Below are 15,389 nucleotides of genomic sequence, written 5' to 3'. Positions count from 1 at the left end.
CGTGTGACTTGCAGCCTTGAGACTCGAATGGAACTCTTCCTTTTTTCACATCATTGGTGAAGACAAATTCGGCTACGCTTGCCACATGATGGGGAAACAGAATCTTTGGATCCGCGTGCTTGAGTTGCGATTCGAGCCACCCAGGTTCCCATCTGGGTACTCTTGCGGAGATTTGATCCCATTCGGCCACGCAAAACCCATGTTTGGGGTTGAAGGCGCTGTTCTGGCAAATGTCTGGAAACAACAAAGTGACTTCTGGTTTAACGGTATTAGCCAAGGACCCAGTATGTTCATCGAAGTATGAGTATTACCTGATGGAGTCCAGGGTGCTTGCGAAGCTTCCATTGAGGCCTGCATCGGATCACTCAATATTGATGCGGACGTAGCTGATGTGGTGAAAGATGCATCCGAGAAACTCTGATGTCTTGGTGACAGAATGACTTGCTGAGCGTGAGATGCTGACTCGTGAAGTATTTCCGACGTGGTTGCCGCGTCCACTGGGGAAGAAGAAACCAAGGCTATGTTGGAATGATTTAACGGGCTGGAAAGAAAAAATGACATAAAAGCCGAAAAGCCTGGACTGAAGTGATCGCCTTGCTGGAGAGTACTCAGGTCATGCGCACTTGTGTCATTTATCCCAATTGCGAGATCGGCCATATCCTCCGCAGTCGTCGTCAAAATCAGAGGTTCGACGTCTAGGTTCGTCAGTGACGCAGTGCTCTCCTCAACAGCTGGAATGATTCCAGTGTTTTCGAGTACCGGCCCAGCGGCAACACTTTGGGAAATTGAAGTGCGTATTTCAATACGATGTTCACCAACTGTTCCGAAGCCTACATCTGCGGACACTGAATTAGCTCTGAGGGAGTTTACCGGGAATGAAACATACCTATGTCTGGGTCTAAAGCGACTTGTACATGTTTGTCGCAACGTTGGAGGGCTCTCTTGACGCGTTCTGGATCTTGTCGTCGACCCGAGATGTAAACATCAAAAACCTGGTCTTGACTTTGTTTGTGAATCTCAATCTCATTGGAAACTGCTTTCCACTCGAGAGAGGTCAAGTTCTTCAGGCCCATGAACTTGGACTTGAACTGCCTCAGACTGTCGCGCTGTCAGCTCCTGATAGACGACGGAGAGAAAGAACGTACGAGATGCTAGTACCGTATTTGTCGTTGATCCATTTGCACGCGTCTTTCGCACTCATGCGATCATCCATGTACTTCTTCACCGCGTCCTGTTCGTACAGACTCCAGTTGATAGGCATGATGTGCGGAAAGATGTCGAGCCTCTGCAAAGTGGGAGACAAATAAACAGAAGCTACTGATTGAATATCAGTCTAAATTAATGGGAGACGAGATAGGAAAGAAAAAGCTGATGAGATTTGTGGAAACTTGGCTCGGACGCGCTGATACTTGTAGGCCACCAGGTGGTACTTTTTGCAGCCCAACCTGGAGGCAAGGCGGGACTTTTTGTACCTGATATGGGATCATGCGGGACTTTTGGACAGTTTCGCACTTTATACAAGGCGACTGTTTGCCTTGTTTACGCAAAAAGTACAAAACGCGCGTCATGCATGGGACCTTTAGCACACGATGTTGATTGGATGCCTCGTTTGCCTCGTCCCTTACACTGCTACAAGGAGCATTGTGTGTACTGTATCCTCAATGGTCGTTGAGCTTGCGGGCGCTGCGATTTCGATGTTGATCTGACTCGGAATTTTACACTGAAGTGTCGAAAATAATTTGATATGGATTGGAAATAGATGGGAGGTCATGAATTCAGAATGCATCGCCGTCCCAGTAGCTTAGAGCTGTGATGCTACTGCGTACAAAAAGGACGCCCTACCGCTGTCAGAAGTATAAAGTGCAGGGTTGGCGCTGACGCATAAGCTGTACTTGTCCCCGCCGAGTTCCTAACTGGCGAACGAGCATTCCTTTTGATGATGGCGCGAACCCAGTAAAACCCAAACGTAACTCGAATGGCTAGACATAAAATCCCGGGACTCTGACAGACCGTCTATTATTTGCCGGTGGGATGGTTCTCGGAATACACCCAATCCCAATTAAAGCAGTCTTGTCTCTTATGCGTAGTTGTCAAGTGCTTGAGCAGCCGCTCACGCTTCGGTTATTCGTCGTTAGAGATAGCTTAGTGTTATATGGAGTGTCAATGTGGTTCCTTGACATTCCCATGGATCTCCTGTATGGGATTAGAGCAACGAGCACGGTGGACACTTGGGCAGAAAAACTGGTAAATAAAATACATATTTAAGTCCAATTTTAAGAAATGATATAACTAATATCTCGCCTCTGACTAAAACCAAGGGCCGGAAGAGGTAAATTGGGATTATGTTGCTTTCGTCCCTTCATAGTACGCTACTAGATATTAAATAATTATTGCACATTTCAACGCTCGACAGACGTAACATCGTTGCGCGGTAAACTCTGGTACTTGACCCTGGGTTGCGGTACACTTCGAAGCTCACAACTTTCCTTCGCTCCGGTACTTTTCAGCTCGAGCAAGAATCTCCTGGCAGTCCTTCCAGATTCGCTGCCGATTGCGAAGGCCTTTTAGCTGATTACCGGCGAGCTTCCTTGAAATATCCAGTCGAACTTTGCGCCAGTCGGTGGCGTGCGGATTTTGTAGAAAGCCAGCTGCGGGCAAAGACTTCTTTGATGGTTCATCGTCATCTCGCTCAGCTTCAGTTGTATAGTTATCATTGGTGTGTTCTCCACCTTGGACGAGTAGTTCGTTGATGTGATTTGGCTCGGCCTGCCTCCGCTGAGATTCCGCAGCCTCCTCAAGCTCCTCAGAAGATTTCGATGCCCATATTGAGTAGCCGTGCTTGGACCAAGCCTCCCACATCCAGGGCCAGTCTCGGATAATGAGGTCGTGGAAAACCGTGTCGGGTATGTCGCGAAAGGCGCGTGAGCTGAGTTGCACGTTCGTCATGTCTTCAAAGTCCAGTTGTAGAAGAATCATAGTTCGGACTTCCTGCGGTAGGACTGAGAACGGATCCACAACTACGGCGTCTTCAGAGGATCGCTGGGTTTCAGTTGTGGTGACAGACTGACACGAATCTCGTCTCAGCCGGGCGGATGTCAATAGCGTATCGAGTCCTGGAACGTGGCATGGGTTCGCAACTAGGTACTCGGCACCGGGGTTGTGAGTCCAGAACTTATTCCGGGCTTCTATTACAGCATGATCTCGAGGAAAGTGTTGAAAAGAAGTCTCGTTTGCTTCCAGCTCCCACCATCCCGTCAGGGCCTTGATGTCGATTTTCCCGTGTTGATGCACCGACGCTTGCTTGAAGATCTCCAGACAAGTCGTATGGAAAGGAAGGGCGTATTCCATTCTCCGACTCTCAGACCAAAAGATGTTCTCGGCTTTAGGTTGCGTGCAACTGTGGCGCTCGGGGAAGACAGAGAGGCCCGGGCCGTCCCGACTTGGCATATAATCACTGAGGCCACTCAGGAAGAATGCGCCAGACTTCTCGAATTCTTGGTCGTCGTCTTCCGGCTCCCAGTCTGAGGGTTTGCGAACCAGGCACTGCACGGTGTTGCATCCCCGTATCTCTTGGAGGGATATATTCTGTCCGTTATAGCCGCCGCCGGCGACAGGCCCGTAAGAGCAATCCGGCCCTGCGATATGTTCCAGCTCGTGAGTTACGCCAATACCACGGAATCGCCTGTCGATCTCATCGGCCGGGAGTGGATCTGGCTGCTCGGGGAACATTTCCTCGTGGCCAGGCGGCCGCTCATCTCGAGTTGGGCTATCGTGGGCCGATGTCGGCTCGACTCGATCAGCGTAGCCCCTGAGCCCGAAACCCCAGGGGTTGCGCCGAGCTCTGAGCGCAACCATACAGCCTGGCGGGCATTTACTGCGCGTGTAGTGTCTACTATTGACATATGTGCCCGCGAACAACCTCGTGCAGCTCCAGGCTGCGGTGCGCGGCTCAGACGGTGTGCGAATGCGGCTGATGTTGAAACTGACACCGCAGATGTGGCAGTGGACCTCGGAATAACCCATGCTGCGCCGAGTATAGTAGGCAAGCAGGGTCAAATGTGATACGGGCCTTTGTTTCGCATATGCGTCTGCAAGTCGAAATTAAAGAGCAGACGCCTTATGAAACACTGACGGTCACTTGGGTTACTTGGGTTAGTTGTCGTAATGCAGAACCATCCTTCCGTCCTAAGCGAGAAATCAGCTCACCCCTGTTGCCGGGTCAACGAGGAGCCGCATCCCTGCCTGCCATCAGCCAAGCCGGCACGATTACCGAGAGAAGATATGGGGGCATTTGGCCTATTTTTGGATCCTTCGATCCGAAAATCTTTTTTTATTACGAATAAATGTTTTTATGGCTTTCCCGGCAACACAGAGAGTAAAGTATCCTCGGCCAAGTGGCAGTATCAATCCTCATCGTTAGCAGCAGATAATCCCGCACTTTGCCGCCTTGATCTACGTCACGATCGGCGACGATCCTGTTAGCGCACGACGTGGGGCGATGGAAGCAACCTGATTCTAAACATGGACATGTGTAAAATGACCCCGGAAGATGAGCAAGACGAGCAATAAAAGAAATATTGAAGACCAGTCTGTGGTAGGCCGTTCTGATTATATGTGGAAAAGCCCTGTCTGCCGAGAGCAGTTTGGTATGGCTCACGTGATACCTTTCTGCGGATTTCGGCTCTCGGTAGTCGGTCCACGGATGCGAATAGCCAGGAGAAAACGCGGAGGTTTCGGTACTCGTACTCTCCACCGAACGGAGATTATATTTGCAAGCTCGAGACTCATGCTATAGCCTAATAACAGATTAGGGTGTATTTGGCATCATAGGTCGAAAATACAAACAATGTGAGCCGGATTTGTCAGTTAGTCTTCCATCCGCTTTTCCGTATGACCTTCTGTACACGGGATTCGGCAGTCGAGGGCGTCGGAGTTAGAGTGTTTTCGATGAGGTGGTGTAATTCCAACCCGGCAAAGAGCAACGCCTAGTATGCCGAGAAGGAGTCCATTACGTCTGACCAGAGCTTAATAATGTAGTTATAGATCAAAGGTATATAAAGCTACAACAGCCCGTTACATTTCCAGAGCTGCCAAGGTCAATGGAATAACTCCTCCACCCTTACTACTTCTCTAGAAATTCACCCATCCTCTTGGTATACCTTAAGCCCAGAACCATGGCTCAGAAACTCATCGTCGTTGTTGGCGCCACAGGCGGTCAAGGAGGCGCCGTCGTATCCGCTTTCCTCAAGGACTCGCAATGGAAAGTCCGCGGCATCACCCGAAATCCACTTAGCGAAAAGGCAAAGGCCTTGTCTGCCAAAGGTGTCGACATGGTCAAAGCCGACTTGAACGACTTTACCAGCCTCGAAACTGTTTTTGAAGGCGCCAATGTTGTCTTCGGCATAACGGACTTCTACGACAGCTTCGAGACGCAGGGGTGGCAGAAGTCGATGGACGTTGAGTATGCCCAGGGAATAAACTTGGCCAAGGCCGTGGCCAAGGTTCCAACGCTTGAACATTATATCTGGAGCACTCTGCCGTACTCCAGCAAGGCGACCGGTGGCGCTGTCATTGTGCCGCACTTTGAGGCCAAGGCCCGTGTCGACGAGTTTATCAAGGAGGATGAAGCACTCCTACAGAAGACGACTTTTTGCTTCTTTACAACATTTGTCTACAATCTCACCCACTATGATAGCTTTAAGCCCATCTATCATGTAAGCGCAGAAGACCCTGACGATACTTCCATAGAGTACTGACATGTTGCATCATAGCCGAACGCAAAGAAGTGGATTCAGTTTTATCCCGCGCCGGGAGGCTCTGTGTATCCCTGCCTTGGAGATCACCAGATTAACACCGGCCTCTTCGTCAGTGGCCTAGTCCAGAACCGACCACCTGGCGGCACATATGTCAAGTGCGCTGTCGAAGACCACACACTTGAATCATATCTTGCTCTGTGGGGAAGAGCTAGTGGAATTTCTCCCGAGGCTGGGTCGACCAGCATTATTGAAGTTTCTCCAGAAACCTACATCGGTTTGTATGGCCCAATGGGCGAAGAGACAACACGTCAGTGGGCATTTACCAAATTCATCATTGACAATGGTCTTATCGAGAGACTTGGATCCGTATTCAAGAATGCGCAGGATTTCATGTCCGAAGAGGCCATCGCGTCACTCGTCAGTGTCGAGGAGAGTTTTAAGACGATCGATTGGAAGGCATATGGATATTGATCCACTGTGAACATGTCAGTGTTTTAGGACGCGAAGTAGTGTATTCACTTATTACTCCTTTTGCCCTTCCAAAAGTTGCAGATGGACCAGGGCAACATTTATTGAATGCATTGGCTATATAAATGCAAATCCTAGAAAGGTGTTCTCAGTTCGTCGAAAGCATCTTCCTTGAACCGTGACAGCAACTTGCTGCCAATTGGGATGTAGAGTGCGCGTCAGCCAGGGATTTGCTTAGCTTCAACTTCGTCGGGAGATCAGGAATGACTGCTAGCAGCAATTATTTTAGACGGGCCCCCGGGTGACGCGATCTAAGAAAGATTTTACTAAAAATAAGTAAGCGAGGTGATTTAATGTGTATGATGACGAGGTCCAGGGTATCTGAATAGTACACGATGTATAGCGCAAATTAAGCCCCCAAGATGAGATGCGAGCAGGTGAATACCATTTCGCTAAAACTGGGATGTTCAATATAGAAACCTCTAAGAGGAAGGTCGCTGCTGCGAGAGGAACAAATGCCTGAGATCTGTAGGAAATTAAATAATCTTAAGTATGACGCAATCCCAGTTCTCATGGCGTATGTTGTGGCTATGTCGTCGCAAATACAGGGGGTTAGCACCTCCCATCTGCTAAATATAACAACAGCGATATACTCAGCCACCGAAAGGAGATCTGGGTGTGCAACTCGCTAAGCACTTGGTCAGGATAGGAATGGATTCCCATAAAAAAGTTCTATTCACGAACACGGGGTTCGGTTGGTTGGATTGCTCTTGGAGATCACCATGCAGCACGCATGCAGTTGGCTTCAGGGAGTCCGACCTGGAATGATACCGTATCTTATTTTGATTTGTTTTGACAGCCTCACCTGAGACAGTACCCCTTTCTCTGACACATTATTGCGATGAAATATCAAATCTCTTAAGACGTAATTGCCCAAACCTCGGACTGGTTCCTTTCTTTTCCCTCACATTCTTACAACTATTGTTGAAACAGAGACCTTTTATTCCATATTTTCACTGCACCATGTCTTCCAACGAAATGTATGCATGCGGTACATTTCTTCAGATTTTTGGTGATATTTACTAATACGAATAATAGCAACGTCGATGTGCTGGTCATCGGAGCCGGTCCTACTGGCCTCGGTGCTGCTAAACGGCTCCAGCATCTGGTACGTAAGCCTACTGCATTTACAAACCTACTTGCACCCCAATCTTAGATCACTGACTGTCTTTGTCTTGTAGGATAGTGTGTCTTGGCTCATTGTTGACTCGAATGAAACGCCAGGAGGCCTTGCATCTACCGACACTACCCCGGAGGGCTTCGTGAGTGTTATATATTCTGATGCCTTATTGAGCCATGATGGAACTTACAGAAATTACTTTTATAGCTATTTGATGTCGGCGGACACGTCATCTTCTCCCATTACAAGTACTTCGACGACTGCTTGAACGAGGCCCTCCCCGAACCAACGGACTGGTACGAACATCAGCGAATCTCCTACGTCCGTTACCAGGACATCTGGGTTCCGTACCCATTCCAGAATAACATTGCGGTACTTCGTAAGGAGGAACAAGCGAAATGTTTGGGCAGTCTCATTGACGCTGCTCTCGAAGCCCGCGTTCGAACTCCAGCTGATAAGCCGAGCAACTTTGACGATTGGAACATTCGAAATGTTGGCGAGCGTTTGAATGAGATATTCATGCGGCCCTACAACTTCAAGGTCTGGGCTGTCCCGACGACAAAGGTACGTTCTGAGCTGCGATAATACCTGGAGAGTGTATTAAAACCCTTTCCTAGATGAACGCGACGTGGGTTGGAGAGCGAGTTGCTGCTCCCAATCTCAAATTACTTACCACCAACGCGATTCTCAACAAAGTCGCCGGTAATTGGGGCCCAAACGCCACATTTCGTTTTCCCGCAGAGGGTGGCACAGGCGGCATCTGGACTGCCGTAGCCAAAACACTGGACAGTGCTAAGACTCGTTTCGGTGATCATGGAGCAGTGACCAAGGTGGATGCAGACTCCAAGACTGCCCATCTGAAGGATGGCATGTTTGACCACGTCTAAACTTTGCATATTTTGCTAATAAAAAAAAACAGGAACCGTTGTCAAATACGAGACACTCATCTCTACCATGGCCATCGATCACTTGGCAGAGGCAATGAGCGATACAAAGCTTCAACAACTATGCAAGCCGTTGTTCTACTCTTCTACTCATGTGATTGGTGTCGCCGTTCGTGGACAGCGTCCAGAGCGCATTGGTGACAAGTGCTGGGTACGTGCATTAAAGATCCTAATCCCAGCAATTCCATGGGTTCTCACTCTCCCTGTTCATCCTAGCTAACACATCCGGGTTGAAGCTATACTTTCCTGAAGACAACTGCCCCTTCTACCGTGCCACAATCTTCTCCAACTACTCCCCTTTCAACGTACCGGATGAAGAGGTCAAGCTTGCAACAATCCAGTTGGCCAATGGTCAAGAACCCACTTCGTCCGAGTCGCAGCCCGGGCCTTATTGGTCTATCATGCTCGAAGTATCGGAGTCTACGTACAAGCCCGTCAACCACGAGACATTGCTCCAGGAGACTATCGAAGGTCTCATCAACACAGAGCTGCTGAAAGGCGAGGATGAGATTGTCAGCACTTACCTTCGTCGTTTCGATCACGGATACCCTACTCCTACTCTTGAGCGTGATGGTGCCTTGGCTGAAGCGCTTCCTTACCTGTACGACAAGGACATTCTTTCTCGAGGTCGTTTTGGGGCCTGGAAGTACGAAGTTGGCAACCAGGACCACAGGTAGGCTACGATACACCATCTTGTTCCAGCAAAGTAGCATGCTAACATCATCTCTACAGCTTTATGCAGGGAGTTGAAGCTGTCGACCACATTGTCTCGGGGGCTGTAGAGCTTACCATATCCAACCCTGACTTTGTGAACACCCGCGCCAATACTGAGCGCCGCCTCGGTAAGATGAAAGGCCTCCGGAACTAGATCTTTGACTAGGTTACTGGAGAGGTAGAGGTCTTGGATCCTTTTCCGGGTTTTCCTTATCTTCAGTTTGGGGAACTATAGCATATTGCTGCTACAGTATCCATTTTATTTTCGTTTGCGCATTCTTCGAAGTCCTGAAGCTATCTGCGCATGATCACATGCGTGATAAATCGGTTTCTACTCTGGTTATAGTAGAATTTCTCTTTGGAATCAGTATGTAGCCAAAATTACAATTATTTCGGTCTTAGCAAGTCTGATAGGGATTGTGCGAGTGATGTAACGAGGAACCACACTCCCCCCTACGGAACAATTTTGCCATCAATATTTTAGCCTACTGAGCTGAATATCGTAAAGTCTATTTAATACAACGTAGCTTTCACAGAGAAATTGATTCGTCTGTAATGATCTGTTTCTGCCTAATTTGACCGCCTATTTTGTTGACGGGGTCGTAAGGTTGTCCAATCCTTTCTGGTTGGAGCCTAAACTGGACGCCTTGAAACACTGAGCTGACATTTGAAACACCATACTTGCACCATTTCTACCAATAAACTAAGAACCATCCCCACCTCGAGTCGTCAATGATGAGCAGACCACATTCAAGAAAAATGTTCTCCTACAGTCCTTTACACCAGGATCACTCGGAAGTCAGGCTCGTTCGCTTCAGCCAGAATGACAGCCCCTCATCGTCACTGATTCAACTCGAGATTCGCCACACATTTTTAGAGGACGCAGATGCAACTCATTACGCGGCTCTATCGTACACCTGTGGAGACGTTGACGAACTCGCGCCCGTTCTTGTTACTATCAACGGCGAGTACTTCGTCATCGGCGACAGCCTCCATGCGGAGCTACTGCAACTCCGCGAGAATGGCGTTCGGTCGTGGCTTTGGGTCGATGCAATTTGTATCGCACAATCTGACGCCGAAGAGAGGACTTGGCACACCAAAAACATGCGCGCAATTTATGGCTGCGCCGATCTGCTCTATCTCTGGCTTGGTCCAGGATGTGACGAGACAGATAGAGCCATGGACTTTATGTGTCGCTTTGGCCCTGGAACATTGGCTATCGGCGCTATGGATATGAACATGGAAAAATGCACATCAGTCAAGGACTATTTCGTGACACTGCTGGATTTAGGCAGCGAATATGAAATAGTCAGTGACGACGCGACACAAGTTGAACATCAGCTGGCCAAGTTCATGGTTAATCTAGTTAACGAGCCAGGGCTCGGCGTGGTATCATCTCCCGAAACTGGAGAGAAGGGTCTGATTGACGGCATTGAAAAGATTACCATGCACGAGTATTGGCATCAGATCTGGGTCATTCAAGAAGTCGCTGTGGCAAAAGACACCATGGTGTTGTGTGGTTCCAAAAGCATCCCGGTTGATGCCTTCCAGGCGGTGATCACGGCGCTGAAATGGGTTCGCCTTTTAAGCCACTCTACACAAAATAATCGGTTTTTGGACGGCCTGTCAGCCAGCTTTCACACGATCCCAACTTTGGAAATTCGTCGAAAATATCGCCATGCACAGGAACCGATAACCATGCTCGGCATCCTCTTCCACGACGATCCTCCTCCCCTTCGCCCGCTCTACTCTGCATCTGACCCTCGGGATATTGTATTTGCAGCGCTTGGAATTCTTCCTGAGAATGAATTTCTAGACCTGGACGTGGACTATGAAAAATCACCAGCACAAATCTTCACTGACTTGACAAGGGCTTTGATTGCCTTCAGTGAAGGTCATGTCTCGTCACAGAATCCGACGCAGCGGTTCCGCCTTAGTCGTCCCATACCGAGAGCAGATGAAAATTCATGCGATTTAGCACTGCCTTCATGGGTTCCTGACTGGCGGGAAGTGGGCCGGCATGGCTTTGGTGGCATTGCCGCAGTCTCGGGCATGGCCACAGCCGGAACGTGGCCGCCGATACCTGAAACACGGTGTAGCGAAGAAGATGATCGACTTCGACGCATTCGAAGACCCGGGTGCATTGCAGATGTCGTTACAGAGGTCTTGCCAATGATGCAGTGGGAGCCTGGGAGTGCGTATAACTACGAGGCGCATCTTGCTTCAATTCTCGACTTTGCCAACCTAGGAACATCCTCGAGCCCAGAGGAGGATTATGTGTGGCGTACGATTGTTATGGATCGCTTCGAAGAGTATTTCGACGTACCGCAAGACTCTGACATCTCTAGTGAGGAGATTGCGGGCCTTGCTCGCGTGATTGTGCGGCGAGAGCCGATTGACGCCGAGCTCCTGACACCGAAGCAGAGACAGCACATCGACTATGTTGCCGATGAATGGGGATTCGAGGCAGATACCTCTGAGCAGAGATTACAGCTGGTTGTTAAAAACTGGGAAGGGGGCATCCTGAGTTGGTTCAGTCGCGGGAGGGCGCTGTTCAAGACCGTCAAGGGCATGTTTGGCCTTGGCCACGTCGTAGTGCAGCCTGGCGATGTTGTGGCCTTGCTTTGGGGCCTGGGTTCGCCTGTTGTGTTGCGGCCGCGAAATGAGAGCTGTGGTGGTGGGTTTACTTATGTTGGAGATGCGTATGTTGATGGGATCATGTATGGGGAGTTTCTCCAGACATTGCCAACGCATGAAGTGTTTGACATTTATTGAGCTCGGCATCATTAAGGAAAAGGTTGTAGTCTGTTGTTACGTTGGAAAAGTAATTAATTGACAAATATTTGGTTATTAAACCTAGCTTGAACCGAATTGACCCGCCAACACCCAAGCATCGCTTTCCAAACTAGCCTACTCTAAGAAGCTATTAATAAGACTCCTACACAAGTATTAATTCAACATCTAAATTAACTTAGCACTACAGGATATTCTTATTAGGTATTACAAAGGTCATGCTGGTATGGGATTTCTTCAAATTATGTAGTGTTAGCACACAGTCGATGTATTCTTCAACCAACGTGGAGATTGATGTGAATCCATTCAATTTAGATATTACCGATTAATAGATTGAAGGAAGACAAGAAAACGAGTTCTAACCAAGCTGAAAAGAATCTTCGAAAGAGGCAGAGCGGTAGCCAAATAACTCCCTCCCTCACCAAGGCCCCACGGTAATTACGTGACACTCTGCACTGGGTCTGCAGTCATCTTGAATATATATACAAACAGATCGTACCCTTGGTGCAGTAGGATCAAGCACCAGCTCCTGCTTGCCCAGATCAAGCAGCTACAAAGCCACCAAAAAGTCAACTTCCCCCACTAGTAACGCATCGTTCTTCCTCCTTATGCTTCATCTTTTTTAACATGGATGACTATGCACCCCATCCCTGAAGCGGAACTCCAGTTCTCATGCGCACTCCTAATGTCTTCCAAATCCCAGGTCTTCTTGATTGGTACCTTGATCTGGCCGCCTTTGAGCAGGCTAATCAAGGTACGAAGATCCGGTAGGTAGTTCTTGTCGTCTCTGGTGATGAGGTAGAAGGCGGCAGACTTTTTGGACCAAATTGCCAGGTTGCGCGCGTACAGCTTGAGGACTGACGTGACGGCCGATCTCGCTTTCGATCCGCCCAAAGCGTCCAGGTTTGCGCCGTAGCCCACGAGGATGCTCGATTCCTTGCTGCTCAAGATGGAGTATGACTCGTCGAAACTCTCAAGACCGAGAGCGTCGAAGGCGGCGTGGACGCCCCCAATTTTGTTGACCTCGCCTATCCAATTCTTGTTGGTGTAGACGAACGGCGTGGCACCGAGCTCCCTGAGAGCGGCGTGGTTGCGCTCCGATGCTGTACCGTAGACTGTTGCGCCCTGTCTCTGACTTAGAATCATGGTAGCGTAGCCAACAGCACCGCTGAGGCCGTGGATGAAGACTCGTTGGCCCTTGGACACCTTGGCCACGCGGACGACCATGGCGTAGGCCGTGCTCCAGTCCAGAACAAGTCCAGCGACCTCGTCGTGCGGGACACCTTCGGGGACGGGAACCACGAACTTCTCGGGCACGTTGATAATCTCGGCGTCGGAGTCGTATTTGGTCAAGGCCGCCACAAGGTCGCCCTGCTTATACACGGAGGAGCCGGGGCCGTTCTTGCGGACGCGGCCCACGAAGCAATAGCCTGGAGTCAGTGGGGGCGGCAGTTGGCTCGGATATCGGCCCAGCCGCATGTTGATGTCGGCGCCTGAGAAGCCGGCGACGATGATGTCAACCTGGACCTCGTTCCGTGCCGGTGCTGCGATCTCGGCGTCGACGACCTTGATATTGGAGGGGTCGCCATAACCGGTGATGACGGCCTTGCGCATAGGGGTAGACATGGCTGGATGACAATCTGCAAGCGAATTACCCGGTAATTGGGATACGTATTTAATAGTAGAGTAATGTATCGTAGACGAGGGAAACGAAAGCCATTAAATACAATTCTTGGCAGCGATATAGTCTCAGGCGCTCGCATTCGCCGCCACCGGGTTTGTCATCAGAGACGGGACAATGAAATGACTTTGCGGACTCTCTTAAGCTTTCTAATGACGAGATCTTTGCTCAACCATGCGGAGGCGGCCTTGAGACGGTCCGAGATGGAGGCCAAGGTTCGGCGGACTTACATAATTTTCGGAGGGAGAAAGCCACTGGCTTGAAGTTACGCCGGTGCAACGCCACTAGTCTCTATTTGTCGCTCGACAATGGCAAGGCTCAAGCTTAAGAAGCTAGCTGTGGGTACTGAGTGGACACTTTGTAACTACGGCTGGCTAGTCAGGATGAGGCGTCATGTCGCGGACTTGGCCAGGGAGCATCACGACGGGTCCACCTTTCGCGATACGCGTACAGCTGCTTAAATAACAAATCCGCTCATCAGGGATATAACTCCGCATAGCCAGCGCTCTACCGCTGGAGTATGTGACGGGCTGGCCCAAGAGCGACTGCGAATTGGCATTGACAATATTTACAGACTTGAGGAGGGAGAGGGTAGGGCCCCTAGTATCAGGATATGTTGAAACGAATCTGATGCCCTTTATTCCGTTCTTTGGCTCACCATTCCCGAGTATTGTTCGTGCGAATGTACTACGAGACGCACGGTATCGCATGTTGTAGGATCAACCACAACATGGTAATAATTGTGCACAGCTACAGGTTCTGAGTCGCGGTTCAATATTCGGTCCATGATCGACCCCCCTCGATTTCCCGGTGTACGACCGCATTCACCAAAATTGAACATAAGCACCTTAATCCGTTACTATATCAACGCTCGCAACCTCCGTGCCTCTTCCGGAAGAATAAATCCGCGAGCATCCACCTGACGAGTCGTTGGCCGTGAAGAAGCAAACTAAACGACAAGCTCTTCTTCTGGGGGGCCTCAGAACCGTTGGCATCCAGATACTAACCCCTCTGGGTTCCTCGGCCTCGGTGTAGCTGAAAATCCAATCATGCACGAGTCTTTCATCAAGCACACAATGGACAGTTCTACCTTTGCACTTCAAGATCTTACCTATGGCCATGGTACAACCGGGTCAAATCGCCTCAAGATCGCTATAGCACGCTTCCTGACTGAACACCTGCACGCAGTCACGGAAATCTCCACAAGGCACGTCACAGTCACAAATAGGTGCAGCTCTTCAATCAAGCACTTGTCTTAAGCCATTTCAAACCCCGGTGAGGGTATCCTACTCCGCCAACCATACCATCGTGACTTTGTCGCCAGTATCGATCTCCCAGTCAACGTGGCACTACTGTCTTTTGCATTGACTGATTCATTCGGAATCGACGCTATATAAAGGTACGAAGTTACCCTGTTGCAATCTCGAGAATCTGGAACGCCGATTTCAGCTTTAATGCTTTGCAACCCACATAACCCGACCGGTCATTGCCACACAACGCGATGCACTCGTGGGTCTAATGCGACTCCGTGAAAATTACAAAATCCATCTTATTTGTGATGAAATTTACGCCCTTTCAGTCTAGGACAATACCGTGGACACGGAGCCTTCCCAGTCCCTCTTGTGTCCTGCTTGTGGATCCACCCCCAAACATCATCAGCACTTCACGCCCCCATGGCATATGGGGAATCTCTCAGGATCTTGGCGCAAACGGTCTGCGCCTTGGTGCCATTGTCTCTCAAAATAACACAAACACCCACGCCGCCCTCGTGCCAGTGGCTATTTACAGCTCAAGCTCTTCACCTGGAGATCAAATCGCCGCCCACATCCTTGAGGACACCGCATGGATCGAGA

At 49.6% G+C, this 15,389-nt stretch overlaps 5 protein-coding genes across 5 annotated transcripts; 3 read left to right on the top strand and 2 right to left on the bottom strand.

Annotated features, from left to right (window-relative positions):
* Positions 1-2,241: 2,241 nt before the first annotated feature.
* On the bottom strand, positions 2,242-4,156 carry BGZ61DRAFT_456423 (uncharacterized protein). Its single transcript, XM_046246518.1, has one exon. The coding sequence runs from the start codon at positions 4,021-4,023 to the stop codon at positions 2,476-2,478; it is 1,548 nt and encodes a 515-aa protein (XP_046101047.1). The 5' UTR covers positions 4,024-4,156; the 3' UTR covers positions 2,242-2,475.
* A 1,018-nt stretch (positions 4,157-5,174) lies between these two features.
* Positions 5,175-6,227, top strand: BGZ61DRAFT_496191 (uncharacterized protein; the record flags this gene model as incomplete). Its single annotated transcript, XM_046250987.1, has 2 exons — positions 5,175-5,714; positions 5,772-6,227. 2 exons carry the CDS (start codon positions 5,175-5,177, stop codon positions 6,225-6,227), a joined length of 996 nt encoding a protein of 331 aa, XP_046101046.1.
* A 1,020-nt stretch (positions 6,228-7,247) lies between these two features.
* On the top strand, positions 7,248-9,216 carry BGZ61DRAFT_496190 (uncharacterized protein; the record flags this gene model as incomplete). The annotated part of the gene is made up of 8 exons (XM_046250986.1): positions 7,248-7,264; positions 7,323-7,392; positions 7,466-7,546; positions 7,612-7,968; positions 8,022-8,271; positions 8,324-8,499; positions 8,585-9,021; positions 9,081-9,216. 8 exons carry the CDS (start codon positions 7,248-7,250, stop codon positions 9,214-9,216), a joined length of 1,524 nt encoding a protein of 507 aa, XP_046101045.1.
* Positions 9,217-9,821: 605 nt separating this feature from the next.
* On the top strand, positions 9,822-11,914 carry BGZ61DRAFT_395450 (heterokaryon incompatibility protein-domain-containing protein; the record flags this gene model as incomplete). Its single annotated transcript, XM_046242926.1, has 1 exon — positions 9,822-11,914. The coding sequence occupies one exon, from the start codon at positions 9,822-9,824 to the stop codon at positions 11,835-11,837; it is 2,016 nt and encodes a 671-aa protein (XP_046101044.1). The 3' UTR covers positions 11,838-11,914.
* A 547-nt stretch (positions 11,915-12,461) lies between these two features.
* Positions 12,462-13,481, bottom strand: BGZ61DRAFT_358361 (chaperonin 10-like protein; the record flags this gene model as incomplete). Its single annotated transcript, XM_046240955.1, has 1 exon — positions 12,462-13,481. One exon carries the CDS (start codon positions 13,479-13,481, stop codon positions 12,462-12,464), a length of 1,020 nt encoding a protein of 339 aa, XP_046101043.1.
* Between the last annotated feature and the right edge of the window lie 1,908 nt (positions 13,482-15,389).

This window comes from Ilyonectria robusta (genome assembly GCF_021365365.1).
Source record: "Ilyonectria robusta strain PMI_751 chromosome Unknown BGZ61scaffold_17, whole genome shotgun sequence".
Lineage (NCBI taxonomy): Eukaryota > Fungi > Ascomycota > Sordariomycetes > Hypocreales > Nectriaceae > Ilyonectria > Ilyonectria robusta.
The sequence above is the reverse complement of the archived record's forward strand: the minus strand, read 5'-3'. Positions and strand labels throughout refer to the sequence as shown.

What these genes read in the sequence shown, in the direction of transcription:
- BGZ61DRAFT_456423 (XM_046246518.1), bottom strand. Translation starts at nt 4,023, where the DNA reads ATGGGTTATTCCGAGGTCCACTGCCACATCTGCGGTGTCAGTTTCAAC.